This window comes from Scylla paramamosain, chromosome 1 (assembly GCF_035594125.1).
Source record: "Scylla paramamosain isolate STU-SP2022 chromosome 1, ASM3559412v1, whole genome shotgun sequence".
NCBI lineage: Eukaryota > Metazoa > Arthropoda > Malacostraca > Decapoda > Portunidae > Scylla > Scylla paramamosain.
This window is the reverse complement of record NC_087151.1, coordinates 14792501-14809214: the sequence shown is the minus strand read 5'-3', so window position 1 is coordinate 14809214 and position 16714 is coordinate 14792501. Positions and strand designations below refer to the sequence as shown.

At 35.6% G+C, this 16714-nt stretch overlaps 1 protein-coding gene across 4 annotated transcripts in view; it reads left to right on the top strand.

The window, feature by feature from the left end:
- Nucleotides 1–16714, top strand: part of LOC135101273 (uncharacterized) — a 38230-nt gene that overhangs the window by 9057 nt on the left and 12459 nt on the right. For all 4 annotated transcript variants that reach the window (XM_064004993.1, XM_064004981.1, XM_064004985.1 and 1 more), the window contains exons 4-8: nt 2089–2240; nt 5002–5099; nt 14024–14150; nt 15132–15255; nt 16504–16613. In XM_064004993.1, the coding sequence (XP_063861063.1) occupies nt 2089–2240; nt 5002–5099; nt 14024–14150; nt 15132–15255; nt 16504–16613 (611 nt within the window). The remainder of the gene's footprint in view (nt 1–2088; nt 2241–5001; nt 5100–14023; nt 14151–15131; nt 15256–16503; nt 16614–16714) is intronic.

Sequence of the window (16714 nt, the reverse complement as noted above, 5' to 3'; positions counted from 1 at the left end):
GTATCCTTGTGCAAATCACTGACTCTTAGAGGCTAAGATAGATTTTTATTTATTCTAAGGAATTTGAGTGTGTGTGTGTGTGTGTGTGTGTGTGATTCCTTTTCTAGAGACATGGGCCTAGTAAATATTAAACAGGTATATCAGTTAACTTGCTGCATCTTATAATTGGTTCAGTTGCTCTAGCAGTGTTTGCATAGCATGTTCTCACTTAGTAAACTAAAAAATGAGATGTTCCTACAAACTAAATTTTGTTCTTAAACATAGTGAAAATAAATTATTTCTACTTCATATTGTAATGTAGAAATACACCTATACCTTAGAAATATGCAAATGCATCTTATTTATAAGTTTAACAAAATAAATAAGTTTGGCACACTAACTGGAATATGCTGTCAATATGATGTGTGAAGTTCACTTGCTATCTCAGAACCAGTGCTAAAGAAGAATGTTTTGTTCCACTGTCAGTTTTGTTGAACTGTCAGTCAGCTGATAGCTAAGATAATGTGCAAGATGGTGAATTGCTAAGCTCATCGTGTTACAACACTGTTATTACGAAAAGGAATCACTGAGCCTCTGGTTGACATTAATGATTATAATGTAAAGTAGCTGGGGTTTTTCTAGCTTGTCAGCAAATAAAATATATGATCAAAAAGTTCCTAGACTGCATCTACAGATGTGGTGAAAAAGTTCCCAGACTATATATATAGAAAGTAAGCAATATATCTGGTGTAAATTTGCCCATTATTTATGCAGTGATACTCTAATGGTTCTGCCATGATTTAAAGATTCCTTGAAGCTGTGATCTTTAAGTATGTAAAGCTCTGTCTTTGATTTGCTATGGATCTCTCCCACAGTATCAAAACTTAACTTTTGTGTTAAACCTAATTTCAAAGTTGAATAAAATGTAAAAAGCATAAAGGGATGCCATACCTGTTCATGAGTATTGGCATAGATCTAGTAGCACCACCCTTTCTGGCCCTCGTTATGTGAACAAGGATGGCCATTTCCTTTCTCCACTACCTGTATTCATTTTAAGGCTGGTAGAATCTAGGAGTGGACATTCATCCCTGAAAAATCCTGGGCATGAGCTGAATTCAAGTGGGGCTTTCTTGTATTGTGATCATATCACTGCCTGAGTTGTTGCACAGGGAACTTAGTATAGTGAATAGGGAAATGGAGAGTGACAGTTTTGTTCATGTAGATTGTAGATGAATACTATTTTGTTCCAATGTACTGTGAGCGGACAAAATGTTATGGTGGGGTCAGGCATGTTGCCATGAACTTGGCAGCAACACAGTCCACACTCAAACCAGACAAGACAGTTGCATGAACTGTTTCAGATGACTTGTTGATTATGTTAGTATCTTCTTTAATGGTGGTCTCACAGTTGTGATGAACAAGACTATGTATTATTGATATTTTCAGGCCCTGTCCCATTGGAGGGTCTAAACATCCAGTAATCTTTCAATACCATTCTGCTCCTCTTTCCATGCAATGCCATTCTTAATACCTCATCCAGCTTCTTATTTCTTTGCTGTAATCCAGTTATATTATTTTTAATGTATCTGTTGCTTAAATCCCTTGTTTGACACTTAAACTTTAATGTTCACAGTGACATCACAAGTGATGCCTTCAGCTTGGTCACAAAGCTAATAGTAAATGATTGCTTGTAATAATCTAATTTGCTGTTATTCATTCCCCTGTGATGGAGGATGGCCTCATTGTATATTCTACAGCCAAGTTAGAAGAATAATGTTGCATTCCTTGTACATCATAAATGGCAGTTAAATTGGGCAGAACAAGGGGAGTGGAAGTCTGTTATGTAATCCTGTAATGAGACAAATTAGATGAAATGGTGTATTCTGAGCTTTCTCCCTTTAGTAGACATCACAGCCTAGTAAATAGGAAGGTTATTATTTATTTGCTCTTTATTTTTTGTTTTTATTAAATTAAATTAAATTTTTATTTTATTTTTTATTTATTTTTATTCATTTTTCATTTATTTATGATTTATTTATTTATTTATTAACTTGTTTTTATGGTTTTGAAATTTAATAGTGATAAAATTTATTTATTTCATTTGAACAGGCTCATGATAGTAGTGTACGGACCATGGTGTGGTCGCACAATGACCAGTGGATGGTGACAGGGGACACAGGAGGATTTGTCAAATACTGGCAGACCAACATGAACAATGTGAAGCTGTTCCAGGCACACAAGGACCCTGTGCGCGGCCTCAGGTACCCTCATTTGTGTCACCGTCCTCTTTCCATCATCACTGTCACAACCACCACCACCACCCACTTTAGCTGCCCACCTTCGTTATCATGGGATACATATCATGGTTGTCGGAGGTTTTATTATTGTAGATTTAGTCACTTACTCTCTCTATTTAATTGCGTCATCCAATCATCAATACATGGGTGCATTGGCCAATTCTATCTTTCATTGACATTTTTCCTTGTATTGGTGTGCCACATTGGGACCAGTAGCACTATTATAACACTACGTTTTACTTCAAAACTTGTTGAACGTAATAAAATTATAGAAACAATGTATCAAATATGTTTTGTACATATTCATCCACAAATAAATAAGGAGCAAATTAATTTTAATTTCTTTATTTTTTTTGTAGTGACAGGACAGTCAAGGCCAACAAAAAATCATTTGTGCCTTGGTGATCATCTTGGCATAATTGGTGATGTGTCAGACTGATATTTACCATGAGTGTCCAGACAGGAGCCCAGTCCTTCACAGTAACCTTCCATGGCTAATTTATCCCACCTTCAGATCAATTCTTGCTTGTGAGAAGTAAATGACAAGGTCTCAACACAAGCAAGATACTGTGTTCATAGCAAACACCAATCTCATGAGGAACAGTTTTTATCAGATCAAGGAAACAATTTTTTTTCAGTTGAAATGTAATGGTAGAAATATTTGAAGGCAGGGGAAAATAGCCATAAGAGGGTCTCACTGGAGATCAAATCCCTGGTAGGACACTTGTGGTAAACCAAAATTGGTTTTCTCTTTGGAATTCTTTTCCTTTTTTTTTTTTTTTTTTTTTTTTTTCTGAGGAAAAAATTAGTCTGACATATTACCAGTAAGGCCAAGATGATCACCAAGGCTTGAATGATTTCTGGTCAGTCTTGACTGTCCTGTCACTGCTTTTATGACATACACACTTCCCATTTTTAGTATCTATTTCTTTAGGTTTCTTAACATTTTAACTGTAATGTCATTTAGTGAATTATCAGTTTTACTTAATCTTTCACCTTTCTTACATTTTTCTGATCATACTTCATATTTGTATTATCTAATTGATTAATGATAAAAGCACTCAGTGAGATAATTCCTATTAATTGTCCTAACATCAGAGATTTTATACTTTGACACTAGGTACATGTAGTGTTATTGGAGAGTGCACACACACACACACACACACACACACAAAACAAAGGAAATTCAACAAATGGTAGTACTACAGATTAATAGTGGACTATTTATCATATTAGAGGAATCAGTGCTTTTCAAAATCACACAGAGCATGTCTGTTAAAGGCTTTTTAGTGATGAATATGCCAGACCACACTTGGAACAGTGCAGCTAACATCATGGCAAGTTCATGAAAATTAGGAAAATAGGACGACTAACATATCTTGTCCTTTAACACTTCATACCCAACACCTCCCTTCATTACCACTGCCTCATGGGTAGGGAAGGCAGTCTCATCCCTCTCAGACTCTGGATAGGACAACACCTGGCTCTGTTCATTATGAAATGTAGTTGGAAAGCCAGCTGTACTCCAGACTCTTGTAATTTATAAATATTTTGAGAGCAATAAAGATCAACCTTTTATTCTCGTGATGTTGAACAAAAGCTATTATAGTTTATATATATACATATATATATATATTCTAAGAAACCTAATAAAGAAGCCCACTGTCCTTACTAATATCGGAAAATCTCTTCACATAGAATACTGGGGATTTGGTCTTGATAACAGTCTCACTTCATTGTAGCACTCTCAATCGTTGTGATGTAACATTTGTATGATGCAATAAAGGCAAATCTCCATTCAATCCTGCCATCAAGAGGTGATGCTAGAAATCTTTTTGTTAGTGAAGACAGCTGACAGACTACTGCACACCCAGGAATATTTCTTTTGTAATATTTTCATCGGCTTAATCCAATAAAGATTATCCATCCTTATGCCTCACGCAAGCCATCAATCAACGATCATTAGTTTTTTGTGATAAAATGCCTTTGTAAATTTCTTGTAAACTTAATGACTTTTCAATAAAATAGGTGAACATTCTTGATAGGCCTTCTGGGCTGTGTTTGGTGGCCACAAGGCCTGCCAAGCATACCCCCAGAGGCCCGTTTTTATTCACCTATAATACTCAAGCTGCACACAAAATTGCAATCGATACATAGTTGTATGAATCTTGAACACAATGGAAAGAAGTCTTGAAATAGCTGGATATAAATACTGTATCCTCTGAAGAAGTTAATTGATTTTGATAAAAAAAAACGAAGCTTTAATAGACACAAACAAGGAATGCTTATCTTAGATAACAAGTTTTCTTTTAAGGAATGTTTAGGATGTTAGGGAATGCTGGATAACAAGTGAATGATATATTTCCCAATAAAATTAGCAATTAAGGTTTACTCTAGTGTCAGACGTATGTTAGACCCGTAGGTTAGGAAATAAAGGTGGTGGATCTTTAGCTACTGAGTAGTGAGTGGTTAATGTTTAAAGTTTAGTACTGGCTTTGGCGAAAGATCACACATGACTATTGACCCAAGCACATATGAGCAATAAATGCACAAATTACTCCTTCCTAATACATGACTTCTGTCAGAGTACTTTTGTTGTGTTGGGATTCTTCAGTTGATTTCTGTTTGAGAGACTTCTTTTTTATTTTGAGGACTATGCAGCGCACCACCATCAGTCACTCTGTCTGAGCCTAAGTGTTTCCTTTCCACCAATGTCTTTTCACAGTTTTTCCCCAAGTGACCAGAAGTTTGCCACTGGATCTGATGATGGAACTGTTAGGATATGGGACTTTTATCGCTGTTATGAAGAGAAAGTTTTGCGAGGTAAGGATACATTTTCTACATTGTTGTTTTGTTGGATTTTGGTTCATGGGCAGTGCTTTTGTTGGATGTAAAATCTTATTTAAAATAACTTAAAGGTAGAGAAATTGACAAATATGTCGTATAATTACACATTTCCCGCTTCAACAAGTTATCAAGTGTGTAAGATTGACTTTAAAATGTCTGTGTGTGTGTTTGTGCATACATGTGTGCTTGTGTTTTTGTGTGTGCTTGTGCCTGTGTGTCTGTGTATTTACTTGGTTGAATTTATTTTAGTTGTGACAAACAGAAAGGAAGTTATGCTGCTCATCTCCATATCTACTCTGATTGAATTCAGTTCAGCTTTAAATTCACAGTCCATGCATGGACCAGTTTGGATCAGTTCTGGCTTTTTATACTTCTATTCTGAAAGCTTGAATTTTTTATTATTGATTATTTGATTATTTTGATTATTTTATTATTTATTTTTGTTTATATTTTTTATTTCATTTATTTAGATTTTCTTGTTGCAAGTGAAACTTTTCACCTTCTTCAATCCCTTATGTCTTGTGAATCCAGTGCAAATAGATCTTCTCATTCCACCTTCACTTTTGTCAAACCTTAAACTTTAAGTACTGCACAGTTAGTTTTCTTTTCCTTTCATCTAAAATTGTGATTTTCAATCTTGAGTCTCTAATGGTAAGGTTTATCTTTTAAAAAGGTACTGCATGTAGTATCCTTTCAATGTTCTTCATATCCTTTTTTTTGTTTAGTAGCCATACTCATACTCTTCACACAAATAGTATATTATCTTCATTTTTCCTCCAAGCCTTCTTAATTAGTTTTCTTAATCATATATTTCCTGTTTGTCTCATTATTTTTTATGTTTTCTATCATTGACTTAGTTCAAATGTCATGTCTAGATCTTTTGTGGCAAATCAGACCAGTATTTTTCACTTTTCATGATATATCTTCTGCAATTGAAGTTTTGTATCATTTTAAGATATAGTTCTATACAAACCAAGAATTTCAGCCCACTGATTAGTCTCAACCATTCTAACTTCTGAGCCTTTATTACTCTGCCCATTTCTCTCTCAGGTGGTCATCATTTCTGCTTCAAGAGATGACCTTTCAATCATCATACATTTGCAAGTTTCCAGACCAATGTCTTATTTTATATTTTGTCAAGGGTCTTACTTGAATATAAATATGTACAGTCAATCTAGTCATTTCTCTCCTGTGTTGTCGTTCTTCAGAGTAGAAACTCAGTGAATTCATAGTAAATGATGATTCTTTGTGCATCTAAACTGACATTCTGATTGTGCGCTTGTCTTCAAAGTATCTCAGACATATGTCCATGATTTTGACACATTTTGCAATAATATTCATTAGTGACACCTATCTGTGATTCACTAACTCCTTTCTGTTCCCTCCTTTATGTATTGGCAATGTTTGCTCTCTGATTCATTTGAGACTATCTTTCTTCTTGGTAAAGATACAAGAAGTCTGTATTTTCCCCGCTTGTATACTGCATACACTTTACTTTTCTACTCTGACAAATCATGTGTCAATACAGTTTTTCCATCATCTGACTTTATATTGGTTTCCATTTGTATAGTCTCCAATACTGTGTATGTGTGTGAGAGAGAGAGAAAAAGAGAATTATTGCATGCAAGCTCATTTTGTATTGATAAAACATTATGATCTCTTATCATATGGGTCTCATTTCTCATATTTGCAATTATTCACACCATGCAAGTTATCTCTTATCTCAGTCATAAAACTTGATTATCACTATCTTCTTGCAATACCCACATTTCCTGTTTTTTTTTTTTACAACCTGTCTTTTTCTATAAATATGGAACTTGGTCAGAGAGAGAAGCTGAAAATAAAGTTGTAGAAATATTAACAAAACTAATAGGGAAAAAAATATAAAATAACTTCTGGAAGCTTTGTTTATGAGTAGAACATAAAAGCTCCCAAAGGAAGTATTCCCAGCTCTCATGCCCTGTGTTTCCAAGCTAGTATTTATTTATGGCACACTTATGGAATATACAAATAGACATGTCTCAAGAACTTTGCTTTGCTTTCATCCTGTATTTACTTTTGCAGTGTGCTTTTTAAAAAAAAATCAACTAAATAAGCAGTCCCTTTTGCTTCTCATTTTATGATGTAAGAATTTAAAAATGATTAGCAAGCAATTCCTAATACTATAGCTTTATATGAATTTTATTGACCTTTTGTGGTGGGCAGGAAACAAGACATGTAAATCAAGAATCTCTGTCTGTCAAGATTCTCTCTCTCTCTCTCTCTCTCTCTCTCTCTCTCTCTCTCTCTCTCTCTCTCTCTCTCTCTCTCTCTCTCTCTTATAAATACTACATGATACCAAAGGAAATAAAAAATCTATAATGATAATAATAATAATAACAGTATTTATAATAATAATAAGAGTACTAGTAGTAGTAGTAGTAGTAGTAGTAACAACTATGGGTAGGGTGCAACACCCTACCGGTATTCTTGACCATCTTGGAGATACGCCCAACATTCTTGACCTTTTCCTGACCTCTAATCCTTCTGCTTATGCTGTCACCCTTTCTTCTCCGTTGGGCTTCTCCGATCACGATCTCATATCTGTATCTTGTCCTATCACTTTAATCCCTCCTGAGGATCTCCCTAAGCAAAGGTGCCTCTGGCATTTTGCCTCTGCTAGTTGGGGGCACCTGAGGAGGTATTTTGCTGATTTTCCTTGGAATGACTACTGCTTCCGTGTCAGAGACCCATCTTTGTGTGCTGAGCGCATAACAGAGGTGATATTGTCTGGCATGGCATGAGTACATTCCTCACTCTTTTTCTCGACCTAAACCTTCTAAACCTTGATTTAACACAGCTTGTTCTTGTGCTATATATGATAGAGAGGTGGCCCGCAAAAGGTACTTAAGCCTTCCATCACCAGAATCTCATGCACTTTATATTTCTGCCTGGAACCATACCAAGTCTGTTCTCCAACTAGCCAAAAACTCCTTCATTAACAGAAAATGTCAAAACCTTTCAAGATCTAACTCCCCTTGTGACTTTTGGCATCTAGCCAAAAATATCTCCAATAACTTTGCTTCTTCTTCTTTCCCTCCTTTATTTCAACCAGATGGCACTACTGCTATCACATCTATTTCTAAAGCTGAACTCTTCGCTCAAACCTTTGCTAAAAACTCTACCTTGGATGATTCTGGGCTTATTCCTCCCTCTCCTCCACCTTCTGACTGCTTCATGCTACCTATTAAAATTCTTCGCAATGATGTTTTCCATGCCCTTGCTGGCCTAAACCCTCGGAAGGCTTATGGACCTGATGGGGTCCCTCTTATTGTTCTCCGAAACTGTGCCTCCGTGCTTGCACCTTGCCTAGTCAAACTCTTTCAGCTCTGTCTGTCAACATCTACCTTTCCTTCTTGCTGGAAGTTTGCCTACATTCAGCCTGTTCCTAAAAAGGGTGACCGTTCTAATCCCTCAAACTACTGTCCTATTGCTTTAATTTCCTGCCTATCTAAAGTTTTTTAATCAATCCTCAACAGGAAGTTTCTTAAACATCTATCACTTCACAACCTTCTATCTGATCGCCAGTATGGGTTCCGTCAAGGCTGCTCTACTGGTGATCTTCTGGCTTTCCTTACTGAGTCTTGGTCATTCTCTTTTAAAGATTTTGGTGAAACTTTTGCTGTTGCCTTGGACATATCAAAAGGTTTTGATAGAGTCTGGCACAAAGCTTTGATTTCCAAACTACCCTCCTACGGCTTCTATCCCTCTCTCTGTAACTTCATCTCAAGTTTCCTTTCTGACCGTTCTATTGCTGCTGTGGTAGACGGTCACTGTTCTTCTCCTAAATTTATTAACAGTGGTGTTCCTCAGGGTTCTCTCCTGTCACCCACTCTCTTCTTATTATTCATTAATGATCTTCTAAATCAAACTTCTTGTCCTATCCACTCCTACGCTGATGATACCACCCTGCACTTTTCGACGTCTTTTCTTAGATGTCCAACCCTTCAGGAGATAAACATTTCTTGCAGGGAAGCCACAGAATGCTTGACTTCTGATCTTTCTAAAATTTCTGATTGGGGCAGAGCAAACTTGGTATTGTTCATTGCCTCAAAAACTCAATTCCTCCATCTATCAACTCGACACAACCTTCCAGACAACTATCCCCTCTTCTTCAATGACACTTAACTGTCCCCTTCTTCTACACTGAACATCCTTGTTCTGTCTTATACTTATAATCTGAACTGGAAATTTCACATCTCATCTCTAGCTAAAACAGCTTTTATGAAGTTAGGTGTTCCAAGACATCTCCGCCAGTTTTTCTCACCCCCCCCAGCTGTTAACTCTGTACAAGGGCCTTATCCGTCCATGTATGGAGTATACTTCACATGTCTGGGGGGTTCCACTCATACTGCTCTTCTAGACAGGGTGGAATCAAAAGCTTTTCATCTCATCAACTCCTCTCCTCTAACTGACTGTCTTCGGTCTCTCTGTCATCGCCGCAATTTTGCATCTCTAGCTGTCTTTTACCGCTATTTTCATGCTAATTGCTCTTCTGATCTTGCTAACTGCATGCCTCCCCTCCTCCCACGGCCTCGCTGCACAAGACTTTCTTCTTTCTCTCACCCCTATTCTGTCCACCACTCTAATGCAAGAGTTAACCAGTATTCTCAATCATTCATCCCTTTCTCTGGTAAACTCTGGAACTCCCTGCCTGCTTCTGTATTTTCACCTTCCTATGACTTGAAATACTTCAAGAGGGAGGTTTAAGACACTTATTCATCAATTTTTGACTACTGCTTTGACCCTTTTTTGGGACTGGCATCTCAGTGGGAATAATAATGGTAATATGGTAATATTGATAATAATGGTAATGATATTCATATTTTTGGCCTGGAGGCATGAATAATTATGGAAATATATAAAGTATATAGAAAAGTAATTAAATTGAAATATTAATGAGAAGTAGATAAAATCAGAATAACAACCCAAAAAGTGAAAAAAATCAAAAGAATGTTGACATCTTGCATGCATTTACTCTTTATGCATAAGTGAAGTGGCATGGCAAACAGAAAATAAAACAAGTTTTAAGTTGAATGCTTAAACTAATGAGCATTCAACAAAACTAGTGGGCAGACATATTTGTACATTGTATACATGTTCATAATGTTTTGTTTGTGTCACTTCCATGAGCTGAGATAGTTTCTATGGTGTTACTTTTAAATATTTTATACTATTTACATATATACTGCAGCTAAAGTAGTAAAGTTCATTCTTTGTTAAGGAGGAATGAGCAGTTGTGCATGATAAGCATGAATGGAGAGCAGTTGTAAATGCATGCTTGAAGGGAGACATAGCCTTGATGGCCTTTGATGGAAGGATCTTCTACATCTGGTCTGATCATCAGGTCAAGTTGGGTGTGGGAAAATTGGTGGGTCTGTTGTGGTGCAGTAGACATGAACTACTTTCTAGTTTTTGATGAAGTTACCAGATATGCTTTGAAATTAACCCTTGTGCTGTTTAATGCAGTGAAGATTGGCTCCTTCAACCCAATACACCTAGAGACTAAAATATGGGACAGTGGTTGTGAATATATGTATGTAGATATTTTGTTTTACCTGCTGTCCTCTTAGGTAATGTTGGCCTGGTATAGTAGATATTTGTTTAATTGTTGAGATTTCTTCATTGTCTCCTGTGGTAGGCTATTGTAGTATTGTCTGGCATAACACTCTATATCTGGGTTGGAAGAATATTACTACCGTATTCTCTGCATGTCATAAATGGCAACAAAAAGTGACACAGCTGCAGAACTAGGGACTCACTTCTAAGTATTTCTGTTCCTTCATTGAAACAAAACTTGACTGTTTTGGCTACCCCTTTCCCATGGAATGTCAGCCTGGTATATAAGATAGATGAATTTATACATATGTTTCATCCTTCTTTATCCTGCCAGGCACAGTACATGCATAATTTTCTTTGGAGTGTATGCATTGCTGTCCCCCTTTTTTTTTTTTTTTTTTATGTAGGAAGGACACTGACCAAGGGATACAAAAATCCAATACAAAAAAAAAAGCTGGTCAATATGTTTATTATATAATTCTGTTTTGTTTTATAATATACATATGTATTGACATATTGGAAGTGTAATGTTAATGTTAGTTTCCTCACAGGACATGACATGGTGGCACATTTTCCTGTAATGATTGTTTATTGAAATTGAGCCGATAAAATGTGAATACAAGAATCATACCATTATACACCATCTTATATTTGAAATTCCAATATATAAGGAATTTAAATGTCTTGAAATATGAAATTAATCATGGTACAGAAATTATATGAATTACAATATGTTCTTGAAATTATATTTTTGCTGAAGTCAATTGCTAGCTCTTAACCAACTAGATGAATGAAAGTAGTAACTCAGTATATCAATAATCAATCTTATTGAAAGAAATGCTCTCCTACCTATTTTCTGAAGTTACAAGGATCACTTTTACTAATGTGCACAGCTAGAATATGGGATATGTTGCCAGTTATCAAGACTGAGACCTGGTGATAGAAACATTATCAATGAGGATTTATGCAATCACTGATGTGCATAGTCTTATGATGTTATATATATATATATATATATATATATATATATATATATATATATATATATATATATATATATATATATATATATATGTGTATGTGTGTGTGTGTGTGTGTGTGTGTGTGAAAAGAGAATAAAGCAAATGAGTCCTAATATGCCATAAAGTTTGTGCATATTTTTATCACTTTATCCCAACAATATATATATATATATATATATATATATATATATATATATATATATATATATATATATATATATATATATATATATATATATATATATATATATGTGTGTGTGTGTGTGTGTGTGTGTGTGAAAAGAGAATAAAGCAAATGAGTCCTAATATGCCATAAAGTTTGTGCATATTTTTATCACTTTATCCCAACAATGATTTCATATGATGGAATATCTTGAATTATTGGAAATTTAGCAACTGTACAGTCTTATTTATTACATGGTAATTTCAAAGTCCCAGTATTATCAAGCAATGAGAGGAAGGGAGATATGGAAGCATAAAGAGGAATGGCACAAAGTAAATTTTAGAATTACTTCACAATGCTATAATATTAGTTTATCCATCCTTAAATGGAATATAGTTCCCATTTATGGAAAGGGGGAATTATATTCATACATCTTTATCAATGGAATGGAATGAAAGTATTTCACCTCATCCTTTAACTAATTTTCTTTAATATCTTTTGTTTTGCCATAATGTACTCTTGCCATCTTCTGTCATTGTTTCCATTGTAACTGCTCTTCTGATCCTGCTAACTACCTGTCTTACTCCCATTCTTAGGATTTTATCTCATCACTGATAAAATCAGAGCTCTTTGCCAGTATCTGTCTTTCCTTCCATCTATGACTAAACTGTTTCAAGAGCAGGGTACCTAGACACCTCCAAAACTAAACTGAAATTATTTTTGTTTTGTCCTTTTTAGGAATGGCATTGAGCACTTTTTTTTTATTATCCAGCATCCTTCTCACATATGAAAATATTTAAGTTGGTAATTGATATTCACTCTTAAGCTAATGCTGCATATTGAATGGATATTTCATGAATTTTTCTGTCTTATTTTGACAGCCTGCAAAATATTATAACAATGTGTCATAGTACACTGTGTCCACAGATTTTGTTTTGCTCATTTAGCACAAAACATGCTTGCACAACATTCCCCATAATTTTTATACTTACATTGTTGAACAGAAATAAATGGGAGGCACACATGATTACATGTCCAATTAATTTTCACCTCCAGTTTCCTGCTGCCATCCCAACACATGTCATTGAGCAGTGTGCTGCCAGAGAAAAAGAGATTACTCTTCCAGCCAGCATTTTTCACAAGTGCATCTAGCTTGAAAGCATATAATTCCAGTTACATTACACAGAATGAACTGAAATATTCTCTGAATAGAATGAAAATAAAATTATGTTTTTAGCCATATCAGAAAGCCCTTGGTATGTGTAGCTGCATATTCAAAGGCATCTTAAGCTATCTACTTCCTCAAATACTCAGCAGCAGCATCAGGGATATAGTGCACTGATGCTCTTTAGAAAGCTACACCAAATACAGACAAACCGCACAAGTGAAGTGATATCTGATCCTGTTGTAACAACCTCTATGCTGAAGAATATGTATCCAGACCTTCTCAGTGATGTGGCAATGAGGAGCCTAGCTTATTGACTTAGGTCACATCTAAGAATTTCTCAATGAATCCTCAAAGAAGAGGATATTTTATTTCCATAAAATGTAGAAAAATTAATATCAGGAAATTGTTAGATGGTATTCATTGACAAAAGCACTTTCAAACTTATAAGTGGTTTTCAAAAGTCATCTGTCCAGGAGTACAATGTACATAATGAAAACTGTAAAAGTAAATGGAAATAAATTTTAGACTTGATTCTTCTCCAAATGTCAAATTATCTTTATTATAGTCACTGTACATATAAGCACACAAGTGCACACACACAAAGAATTAGATTGAGAGGATTATAGTATCAGATTTTCCTCTGTGGTTGAGGAAAACAACATGGCTGCACATTCTGTAACATGCTTGGAAGTGCTGCCCTGTGTGTCATCTCCTCTCTTTCTATTTCTATAATGAGACATGGCATAAATCTTGGCTACCCACAGTTTGAGGTGGACATCAGTCTGGTATGTAGAAGGAAATATTCCCTACCCTGGAAAGTTGTTAACCAAATGTAATTCTCTTTCCTGCTCTACATCGCGTTAAGGAAAGTGATCAGCAAAAAAAGGAGAAAATTTAGTCCACTATTATTTTTTGATATGTATCATTAATCTGTAAACATTCTCTTCAGGTCATGGAGCAGATGTGAAGTGTGTGGACTGGCACCCCTCCAAGAGCCTCCTTGCATCGGGCAGTAAGGACAATCAACAGCCCATCAAGTTGTGGGATCCTCGCTCAGGACAGCCACTTGCCAAATTGTAAGAATGCCTTTAGAAGTCCATGAAATTTTATTTTGATAATAAAGATGATGGTAGGCTTGGTAATTATTGATGCTGCACTGATTTGTTAATGTATGTATACACACTGCTTGACAACAAGGTGAGCACAGTTGGTCCTGCACAACTCATGACCAAAATCACACATAAGCATTTAAATAAGATAGTGCCAATTCTTCTAACATTTTACAAGCTTTCCTTTGCTCCTGATACATTGTTCTAGATAGATGGATTTGGGATTTATATCAGACCACTTCCAGGATGCCAGACTTGCTTTGTAATGAATGAATCTATGCAAGACCTGTCCACATTCTTTGTGGCATATTTACAAACATTTTAAAACCAATTAAAAGAATGGAATGAGAGAACTGGAAAGCTCATTTTTTATTATTTTATTACCATACAGAGACAGAGGGATCTTAGCTTGGTTGATATCCCCCTTGATGGGCATAGCTGAGGCTAGGCTTTTACAGTCCTTCCAAAAGTTCATTTGGACATTGGCTTTTCCAGGGCTTCCCCAGTTAGTGGCACTGTTAAACCTCACTCTGGATCAGCTGTGGGATTAGACCCTTAATGTGAAGGATAATCCTTGCCATCCAGCACATCATCTCTCTCTCTCTCTCTCTCTCTCTCTCTCTCTCTCTCTCTCTCTCTCTCTCTCTCTCTCTCTCTCTCTCTCTCTCTCTCTCTCTCTCTCTCTCTCTCTCTCTGCTTTGACAAAAGTAATTTTTGTGGATGAATTTGCAGTGATTATAATTTCTTTATTTCATCCATTAATAATGTAATATTAAACCTCAATTCTGATATCTTTTCCTTTCTTTGTTTCTTGCACTTCTTCATTATGTATTTAGGGAGATGGGTTTTTTTTGCATTGTCTGTTGACCTGTCTTTCTAGAAACTTGAGTGACACTTTGATCTTGTTATGGAGAGTGAAGTTATTGATAATTAATTTCTTATCACCAGGCATGCTCATAAAAGCACAGTGATGGATTTGAAGTGGAATGCTAATGGAAACTGGCTGTGCTCAGCATCCAGGGATCATTTGTTGAAACTCTTCGATATTCGTAACTTATCAGAGGAGTTCCAGGTTAGTAAGAGTAAAACAAGAATGCTCTAATATACTACTGTTTGTACAGTGATCTCTACCATAACTGCCACCACAAGGAATTCTGTCATGTTGAATTTCAACAAATAGGGCTAAATGTAATGTTACTCTTCTGATATGTATGTGCATGCTTTGTACAATTGCTGTTTCATTACATTTTGAAATGATGTTATGGTTATTATTGTATGGTTTGACATTCATTAGTCATCTGTTCTGATAGTTCTCAGCTGCTCCTTCCCAACCTAAATAAGTATCAGATTCCTGTACAAGAATGTGAGTAGCACAGTGCACAAGAGTATGGTTGTGTGTGCATGTGTGTGCATTTACTTAGTTGTATTTACCTAGTTGTGACATATGAGAGAGGAGCTAAGCTTGTGCTGTCTTGTCTCCATAACTTTTTTTGTCCAACTTTTCCTTTATGTTATGAATATTTGTAGCACACACCACTCCATTCAAGTCCATTCCTTACCTCTATGCTTCTATGAGGGAAGCTAAACTTCTTTATGTCCCTTCTGCAGGTGGTTACTTTTAGTTTTCTTCCATGCCCTCTTGTTTCTCTTTTGTTTATTATAAAGAGATGTTCTCTATCAAGTTTTTACATCCCACTTAGTAATCTGTACAATGCAATCAAGTCACCTCTCTCTCATCTCTTTTCCAAGGTTGGGAGTTGCACTCTAGTTAGTCACTCCTCATATGACAAATCTTGCAATTCTGTTTTCATCTCTGTTGCTGCTCTCTATATTCCTTCCAACTTTCTTATGCCTTTTTTTTTTTCATATGGTGACCAAGTTACCGCTGCATATTCAAATCTTAGAAGTATCATATATTTTCCCCATCATTTCTACATCCAGATAAGCAATGGCAACTGTTATATTTCTTAGTAGAAATATTTCTTATTAGTGTGTGTGTGTGTGTGTGTGTGTGTGTGTGTGTGTGTGTGTGTGTGTGTGTGTGTGTGCAATTCACATTTAGGATTTTTCTAAATTCTAAAATTTAATACTTCTTCTTCTTCTTCTTCTTCTTCTTCTTCTTCTTCTTCTTCTTCTTCTTCTTCTTCTTCTTCCAGTGCCAGCTGAGTACTAGATCTGATGAAAGGTTCCCGTGTAATTTCATACAAAGCTAAAGGCATTTTGCTAATATCAACTATTTTATTTTGTAACATTTATATAGTATATTCAGCTATTTGTAGTGCAATTACATAATAATAACTCAGTACTATATCATTTTCAGGTGTTTCGAGGTCACAAGAAAGAAGCTTCATGCATTGCTTGGCATCCTCATCACGAGGGGCTGTTTGCTAGTGGGGGTTCTGATGGCTCTATACTGTTTTGGCATGTTGGGTATGTTGTGTAAATTAAGCACTTATGAAAATCATGGGTTAGCTTTTTTAATGACAACAGTTTGAAGATTAAGAGAAGTCTTTTAAATTTATAATAGTTGA